The sequence below is a fragment of the Ascaphus truei genome, chromosome 1 (assembly GCF_040206685.1).
Source record: "Ascaphus truei isolate aAscTru1 chromosome 1, aAscTru1.hap1, whole genome shotgun sequence".
Taxonomy (NCBI): domain Eukaryota; kingdom Metazoa; phylum Chordata; class Amphibia; order Anura; family Ascaphidae; genus Ascaphus; species Ascaphus truei.
Window position 1 is genome coordinate 119,334,952 of NC_134483.1, and position 9,330 is coordinate 119,344,281.

At 44.5% G+C, this 9,330-nt stretch overlaps 1 protein-coding gene across 2 annotated transcripts; it reads right to left on the minus strand.

The window, feature by feature from the left end:
- Positions 1-1,753: 1,753 nt before the first annotated feature.
- Positions 1,754-8,748, minus strand: DNAJC25 (DnaJ heat shock protein family (Hsp40) member C25). 2 transcript variants are annotated; one of them, XM_075594086.1, is made up of 4 exons: positions 8,129-8,746; positions 6,424-6,576; positions 3,658-4,128; positions 1,754-1,923 (listed from the first exon to the last, which is right to left on the minus strand). In XM_075594086.1, the coding sequence occupies exons 1-4, from the start codon at positions 8,501-8,503 to the stop codon at positions 1,801-1,803; spliced, it is 1,122 nt and encodes a 373-aa protein (XP_075450201.1). In that variant the 5' UTR covers positions 8,504-8,746; the 3' UTR covers positions 1,754-1,800. The 2 variants fall into 2 exon arrangements, with proteins under 2 accessions (XP_075450201.1, XP_075450209.1); XM_075594094.1 differs by lacking the exon at positions 1,754-1,923 and adding an exon at positions 1,948-2,807 and having other exon boundaries at positions 8,129-8,748.
- Positions 8,749-9,330: the final 582 nt, after the last annotated feature.

A 9,330-nucleotide genomic window follows, 5' to 3' on the forward strand; every position in this document is an offset into this window, starting at 1 on the left:
TCGTTTACATCTTGTCTGTATCATTTTGACTGTACCATTTACTCTATATGTACACAAATTGTTGTGACCCAGAAATGTACCCCCTTCCCCTCCCTCCCATTCTTCTTTTGTACCCACTCCCCATTTTTTATTTTCCCCATCCTTGAAAAATTCAATAAAATTTGAGTTAAAAAAAAAAAGGGCAAGACAGGCTCAGTGAGATTGGCTTCTGGGGGGGATGGAGGATTATGACTTTAAAACTAAAAACCATCAGCAGAGGAACCTGGTATAAATTTAACCAGTTAATGGCTAGATTGTAGAGATCCCTTTCTGGGCATTTTTCTTTATATTAACATGGTATTTGGAACCACAGTGGCTGCAGGAGTCAAGTTATATCACTGGGGCTAGTTCCATCCACAAGGCCTCTCCAATTCCCACAAAATTTGTAACCTTTTTCAGTTCTCCCATGTTGAAATCTGTTACTTATCCACAATTATGCAGTATTTTAACCTTTTTTTTAAATAAAAACAAATATGTTAAAGGGCCCCTGTGTATCAATCAGGTATACTTACAATTATTAGTGATAACATTTAGGGAGTATAACAAAAAATAAAAGGTTTCTTTTTAAATATGATATTAAAGTGGCAGCCACATAGACCAGGAAAAAAAACAAATTGTACATATTCACATTCTGCTGAACTCGACCATAGCAGCTACTGATGTTTCTGTTTGACCGATAATAGCTTCATAACTACCACCCCAGATGAAGGCATTTATATGCCAAAAACTTGCTCTGTATAAGATGTTTGCCAAATAAATATGAAGAAACTTTGAAATTACATTTCGAGTGCCTGGAAGTATTTTCTTTTATCAGCGAGACTTTGGACAAAATTATGTTTGTTCACTCTGGAGCAATTGGTAACTTTTTTTTTTCCTTTTTGAATATTTTAATGCTATTGGTGTGCATGTCCTAAGACTTTGGCTTTGACTAGAATTCATAACTACAATGGGCAAAGCAAAAACAACACGACCTTACATTTTCTGGCCTTATGCTCTTATCACCAAAAGACACTAGATACAAATTGGAACCCCCTCTCCTCCAAAGCATTTGTTTACCGTAGAAAAGTTTAAAAAAAAAAAATCTAATTTTTTTTTTTTTTTTTAAATGTGTTTCAATTATTCTTTGAAACATGCCACTGTTTCCTTAGTTCACATTCACTCTATGAAATTCTTACAGTGGTGGAACTACAGCCGCTTCAGCTGCACCAGGCCTCACGACTTTGAGGCCCATCCTCCCACACGCCGGCACTCGGCACTTCTTTTAGCATTCAGCAGTTCTGTAGAGTCCACTCTGCATCCCCCATAAACCTCCTCTTAATGTGGAGCGGCATCCATATGTTCTCTGCCAGAGGTCAAACCAGAAGTGGAACCCAACTTCTGCAATTGATCGCTTTATTACCCCCCGCCGCCCCCCCATCCCCCCCTTATACAAACTCAGGACAAAGTTTCATGATTTTTATTCCAATTTTAGACCAGTTTGTAAACAGTATGAAACTATTAAAACAGATATGCAATACAATGATGGCAGTGTGTATGCATCTGTTTTTCTGCAGGAGAATGTTTATTCGTTATAATAAACATGAGGTTTATGAGTAGACCATTTTTTCCCCCCCTCTGTATAAAAAGCAGTAGAAAATGTAAGTCCACCATATCTCAATTATTTGTTTTTCAGCTGCCAGCTATGAAAGGGCAGACACAAAAAAACCAACATTTCTTTAAAAAAAATAATCTCTTGCGTTAGCACCATGACAGCGTTAGATTTTAATCATCTGCAAATGTCAGGCGTCCTGGTCCTTCATTCCTCATCCATCTTCTGTATCTCTTCCATCGGGGATCTGAAGCCATTTTTTTCTTTTGTTCTTCTTCCTGATCTAGTTTGTATACCTATTGGAAGTGACAAAACAAATATTGTGTTATTCCCAATACAAGGGTCCAAACTATTGGACTTTACTTTGAAGGGGTCATATGAACCATTCAAAAAGTGTGTGAAATCAATACGAAAAAGAATGGTAGGCAGCTGCTCTGGAGTAAGTTATAATTTGGAGCAGATTGTAGAATATATCTTGGGAACCAACATGAGAGCTTATTATAAACAGGGCTCGAAAAAAAACAACAACAATTGCCCACTCGCCTAAGACAAGTGTAAAATTGGGGGTAATTTATGAAGCTGAAAGTCTCAGGCTGCAACAGGATCCCTGCTCTGCTTCCTGAAGTCCCACCGCATAATGCTTTGCATAACAATTAATAGCTCTGCATTAAAAAGTTTTCGTGCATGGCCCCTGCAGTTGACAAGTGGCTTTCTGCTGTGGTGTGGGGCAGGCAAATAACTGCGAATTATATATAAAAAAAAAAAAAATGAAAAACTAGTGAACATGTGACGAGGAGACCTGTGAAGGCAAAATAGCTCTAGAGATGAGAAACTTAATTTATGTACTCATGGTGGTTCACTGAAAGGTATTGTAACTTCTAGTAACCATATTGGCCCTTGAGACATTTGAACGACATTGTTTTTTATGTTAGACTTGCTGTGAATGAATGAATGATTTTGTTAAGTGCTGAAATTAGTGTATTGCTCAAGTAGGCGAACTTATCCTGGATGGTCGTATACATCACATTTTGGCCACTGCTTTTTCAATGTTTGTGAAAATATTAAAAATCCAAGAGAAGGGCTTTTCTTTGTCAGCCATGGAGAGATCTTCATTGGGGATTTTGGGCCCATCTTTTGATTAGCAACTCTACATATTTAAATGAAATAATATTTGAAGTGGCTGTAAGACAGAAAGTACATAAAACCTGTGAATGTGGCTGATGTCTCATTGAATATATTTTTACACCATCTACCCACTTCATTCTAAATAAACGAACACAAACGTTTAACAGCACACTGGCTGTATAATGCACTACGCTATGGGTCAGATACTCAAGTAAAGCCTTTTCATTGCTTCCTGTGTTCCCATAACAATCTGAAGTCAAGGGAAATGGTAAGTGTCGGGGGGGGGGGGGGAGATGTAGCCAGTATGTAATCCTGTGACTACTTTTTAAAGCAGTCACGTGACCGCGCTGTGCACGATGGGTGCCACAGCATCTACGGGTTAATGCTTTATTGCTCAAAAATTAGACCAACGATCTAGACGCCAACCATCCACACTCAAATTTAAGAGCCTTGGCCTTCCTAATTTGTATCTAACTCAGAACTTCATTAATAAAAAAACAGAACACTTAAACTAGCAATGGTACAGAAAGAATGTAATAAATGTATGAATTAGCATCTAAATTGCAGTACAAAGACAAGTCTAAATAGTCCAAATTGAACGCTTGGCATCTAAATCTCAAAATATATCGTCTTCAGTTTCTTCACACTCCGTTTAAGCAAAAAAGTGGGGTAGTCATAAATTTACATTTGGTATTCTAGCCCCAATTAACATTTAGCTAAATATATATCAGTTTAACTAACAAATGCAGTATCATTTGGCTAAAACGGAAACAAATACATTTATCTTGAATTCTATAAAAATATTTGCAATCGTGTTACATGGGTGAATAGCCATCACTTTATTACACACCCAATGTGCTTTAATAGGATTACTTCTTTAAATTGAAGTCGCAACTCTTGCTTACCTCATAGTTTTCCCTTATCCATAGCTGCTGCTCAAGGAATGTAGTTTTCTGATGACTCTCTAAGCTGTCAAATTGAGACTGTGACAACTTCATTTTTTTCCGTATGAGGTACAGTTTCTCCTCATCCCCATACTCTTCACCTTTGATACTGAAGCGATATATCCAGTTGGCAAACCAGGAGATGTACTTGAACACATAGTAAGGGAACAGGACTATTTGAAACAATAAGATATCGTATATTTGCGGCTTCTGGTAGCCCCCTTTAATATCTATTTTGTTCTTGATAATGTCCTTTATTATCTCCTCTTCCTCCTCCTTGATTTCTTCTTTCGACCGCCTGTTCTTCCCCTTTTCTTTGGCTCGGTTCAGTAGGCCTTGCTGCTTTGCGATTTCAGTAGCTTGGATTCGGTATTTTGGTAAAGTGACTAGGTAGTTAATGGCCTCGTTGTAGCTGCTCCACCAACTGTAAAACTGAAATCATTGGAAACAGAATAAGCGTAAAAGGTACTTGCATAAAAACACTACATCCACTGATCGTAAATTGCGCCTCTAAGTTGCAATCGCAAGTAGGCTGCCAGAAAGCAACTTTTTGGAAACAATTTACAGTCTAATGGTCTACCCATATCAAATCAAGACATTAATAGCAAAGATTTGGCCGCTTTAATTTTTTGGAGACTAATCACAAGTTTAATTTCTTAGGGGTCTTTAACAGGGAACTTTTTTTTTTTTAAATCAAGGGCTTTCTTCAATCTCCATGCCCTTATCAGAGAGGAGAATGGGGGAAAGGGGGAAGAGAGGGAGCCCCTGGCTTGTTCCACAGTGACACCACATACAAAATGGAGTATACACAGGAAATTAAACAGCTCGTGGGGGTTAAAAAAAAAAATTAAGTCAACGGATGTAACCCCTGAAGCAAGTCACTGGCATTAGTTCCCTTTAGCCCTAGAAGGGATTGCCCCATAAAAATAGAAACCCTAAAAAGGGACAACAAAATATAGATTGGGTCAGTGTGGTGTTTGACAAACCAGTTATTTCATAAGGAAATTGGCTGCTTTGCCACTTTCTTCAAAAAGATAATTCAAAGGCTTTCAACTGAAATATAATTAAGCCAAAACAAGTTTTCCAGATATCCCTTTAATACTCCTTTCCATTTGTCAACTCACTAAACATAATTATGTCAAATGGCTGTGAAGATATTAAGCCCATTTTTCAAATGCCTATTACTTCTACAGACATAGCCAGACTTTCCTTCCTGAGTCGCAGCAAAATGTTGCAGTACCAAGGAACATAAAAGCAGTGAAAGGCATCAGGGTGGGAAAGGAGGGAGGGGATTATATCTATAAATCATACAACAAGAAAAACAGAGGTGGTTCAGTTATCAGCACAGGACAGAGAATTAAAAAAAAAAGAAAAATAAATAGGTCTTTATTACTCCATATTTTTTCTGAGTGATGCCTAGTGCCATCCACATCCATCATTATGTAAATGAAAGCACCCTTTTCTGGGATGCCAGGACATCTTACAGGAACATCCATATGTGCTTCATTCACCACAGCTGCTTAAACTATATTCATAAGCAGCAATGGAGAATTAGATGTGCCTGCAAGAGTGTGCCTCGGCATTAACAGGGTGGGCCTGCCTAAACCTGCGTAAAGTTGCTCACAAGATTTTTTTTATTTGGGATGGGGGAGCAGGACTTAAAAAAAAATGTATTCTTAAGAAAAATACAAAAATTGTACAATGCTTTCTGTTCAGTTTTTTTTCTCTTCGCATATGACTTGTGTATTACACTTGGAGAGCAACAAAAATAGGAGTACAACAAATTAAAGAACAAAGAATAATGGCTGTAGAAAACAAGATAAGGCTTGCTAAAAGGTTATAGCCACCACAATGTGTTTATGTATGTATGTATATATATATTTTTTTTAAAGTTAAGAAGGACTGGACCTTTATTCCTGTTACGGTCAAAAAGTCTGCAGTGCACCGCAAGGCAAACTCTTGCAGGCCCACCCTGCTAATGCCGAGGCAACGTACATTTTTCCTGTCCTACCGTCAAATACTTTCCGGACAAGTTATCCAATTATCTGAGCAGGTTTTGCACCCCTACTGTACATAAGACTTGTCATTGAATCCACTTCCAGGATCCTGGTTAGGATTCCAGGGATCAACAAATAATCCGATAAAGTCTCAAAAACGCCAACTGTCTACGTTCAAGGCTATTTCATACTTTAAAACATGTCTGTAACTAACTTATGTGGTCAACTTATTTTGTACCCAGAACATACATGAAAATGAGAGGTAACTTAATTTATTATTTTTTTTCCTGGAAAAACATGGGGCCGAGTTATGAGGCACAACAACCCTACCGACCGCAGACTAATGATGGGTTTAACTTTTTCCCCCACCTCTCTTCCCCCAGTCCACTTCCTTCCCACCACATCTTTCATTTAATACCTTATGATGTCAGTCTTTCCGCCTCTCTCCCCCAGCATTCTTGCTTTCTCCTCACATATCACTCTTCCTTGGTCTGCTTTCTGTCTAAACTTTACAGCTATCTAACTCCATATCGGCCCCCAGGATATGTGCATTATGTCACTGAAGAGCTCATCTCACAGAGGGGAAGACAAAACTTTTTTTTATAATATAGAGACATAAAGAAAGCTTTTGAAGACGTACTTTTTAGGACACCGGCCCAATGTGAGAGTTTTGGGGCAAGTCTGTTGGTTCAGGAGATGGAATTCTTTAGGTGACGTGCTTGAGTATTACCTGAAAAATAGAGATGGCGCACACAGAGACCAGGATGACTATTCTCACATCCACCTTTGGTGCCAACCTCCTGCTGTAGTAATGATAGTAGTGTCTGTAGTACTCCTCGGGATGATCCAACATGTAGTCGTAATCTTTACGGGTTTCTTCATCCTGACAAAATGTTACAAAGACAACTCGTATCATGGAAACTACAACTCACAGAGCATTAGGATTTTTTTTTTTTTAAAGTCTTCACTGTCCACGTTTCCCTCTCATAACTCGCTTCCATTTGGGATATTGTTTATACTAGCAGGCATTGAGATGCTTGCCAGCTCTATGTTGATTTGGACGTCAATATTTCTACGCTCTAGATTAATAGACACAAGAGAGAGTGGCTTCCACAGCATGGACTTCTCTTCTGGTACGTGGAGGCAACAGATCAGGAGACTGATCGCTAGTTTAACATTATGATTATGTAAATGTTTATACAGTAGGGCTCTGCTCATACGACAGGTTCCGTTCCATGGTGCCGCCGCAAAGCGACAAGCCCAACCGGCAATTTTCGGCGTCTCCTACCCTTCTGCGCATGCGCAGATTTGCAGTACCCTGTTCTGCTCATGCGCGAACTCTGCCGCTCCACCATCTGCACATGCACGGCAGCCCCCTTCTCTTTATCGCCGTATTGGCGGATTGCCGAAAAGTGAGGCCCTACTGTATTAATGAAGACCTCCACAAACAAGCATATGGTGCAAGGACAAATCCCAGCTTCCTTTCACAGGTTTCAAAAATTGTCCTTACAGTCACAAACTGCAAGATATCACATTGTGGGAGCAGAAGTCCTGTTACTATAAATCATCGAATTTATCCAGAAACCAGTCTCCCCCCTCCACTCTCTCTCCCAGTCACCCACCCCCCCCCTCTCTCCCAGTCACCCACCCCCCCCCTCTCTCCCAGTCCCCCCCCCCCACTCTCTCCCAGTCACCCCCCCCCCCACTCTCTCCCAGTCACCCCCCCCCCACTCTCTCCCAGTCACCCACCCCCCCCCACTCTCTCCCAGTCACCCACCCCCCCCCACTCTCTCCCAGTCACCCCCCCCCCCACTCTCTCCCAGTCACCCCCCCCCCACTCTCTCCCAGTCACCACCCCCCACTCTCTCCCAGTCACCCACCCCCCCCCACACTCTCTCCCAGTCACCCACCCCCCCCCACACTCTCTCCCAGTCACCCACCCCCCCCCCCACTCTCTCCCAGTCACCCACCCCCCCCACTCTCTCCCAGTCACCCACCCCCCCCCACTCTCTCCCAGTCACCCACCCCCCCCACTCTCTCCCAGTCACCCACCCCCCACTCTCTCCCAGTCACCCACCCCCCACTCACCACCCCCCCACTCTCACAGTCACCCCCACCCCCCCAGTCGCTCACAGTCACCCACCCCCCCCACTCTCTCCCAGTCACCCACCCCCCACTCACCACCCCCCCACTCTCACAGTCACCACCCCCCCAGTCGCTCAGTCAGCCCCCCCCCCCCACTCTCTCCCAGTCACCCCCCCCACTCTCCCAGTCACCCCCCCCCCACTCTCACAGTCACCCCCCCCCCACTCTCACAGTCACCCCCCCCCCCCACTCTCACAGTCACCCCCCCCCCCCCACTCTCACAGTCACCCCCCCCCCCCACTCTCACAGTAACTCCCCACTTCTCTTCTCTTTCTCCCTTCACTTTTCACCTTTAATGTCTCATACGCCGTGGCCACCAGTAGAAATGTCTCCTGCGCCGACTCCTGCGTCTCCCCATCGGGCGGCTTGCTGGTCCTGTAGCGGTCCGGGTGATACTTCTTGGCCAGCTGTCGGTAGGCTCGGGCTATCTCGGCCTTCCCAGCGTCTCTGCTCACCCCGAGCACGTCATAGCACACCAGGGTGCCGCAGTACAGCCCGTCTGTCAGGCAGTCCGCCGGCCCGGGCAGCAGCAGTAGCAAGAAGAATGAGAGGAGGAATAGAAGCCGGGAGCTTGTGAAGGGACCGGGACGGAGAGAGGGACCGGGACGGAGAGAGGGACCGGCCGGCGGCGGTGCCTCCATCTCCTTCCTCCCGAGGGCCACCATGTCGGCAGCAGCGGCCGCTGCGTCGCCTCGGCTGCAACTTGAAGTCCCCGCGCGTACACGGCGCGTGCACGGGCGCGAGGAGGACACGACGTCAAGCTCGCGCTCATCTCGGGTGGATTCGGACGCCGCGCGCACCGGGGCCCTTGTCCTGGCACTGAAGGCGTTAAAGGGCACGCGCTTGTGATGTCACGGAATAGAACCGAGACCCGCGGAGTGACAGTTGCTTGGAGAGTGGCAGAGGGAGGGAGTAGCGGCGCGCGCTGGGGGGGGGGGGGGGGCGGGGTATAGGGAGGGGGGAATTGCATCGTGCGGTAATTTGATTGGTCTGTGCACGTGTACATGGGAGAGTGAGTGCGCAGGCGTATGGAAGGCGGCTTCCTGGTTTGATGTGTGTGATGTCACCAGTGACGCTTGAGGCCGACGGAAAAAAGGGTTTAAATATTAGTTGGGATAATGTCGCAGGCTATGCAGCATCGTGAGGTGTCAATTAATATGCATATTTATATATGTAGCACTGTCCCCCCCCCCCTCCTCTCTCTGGGAGATACAGACTATGGTACCTAGTGTGTGTGGTGCGCTGAGTCCCCGCTGGTGCTGAGCGCACTCATGCTTGGAGAGCACTCCAAGCATGAGCGCTGGGTGTCGTGGCATTTGCGCGCCCCGGGGGGGAGGACATTGAGCACTCCAAGGACTGATACTTAGAAAGGAGTGTCATAACAAGGGTCTTTATTGTATGGCAGGCATCCACTGCAGATCTTTCTTAGGCCTCGGGCATGGTCAGCGCTTACGTGCTGAGGTGTGCTGGTGCTTACCAGTGAGCCCCTACA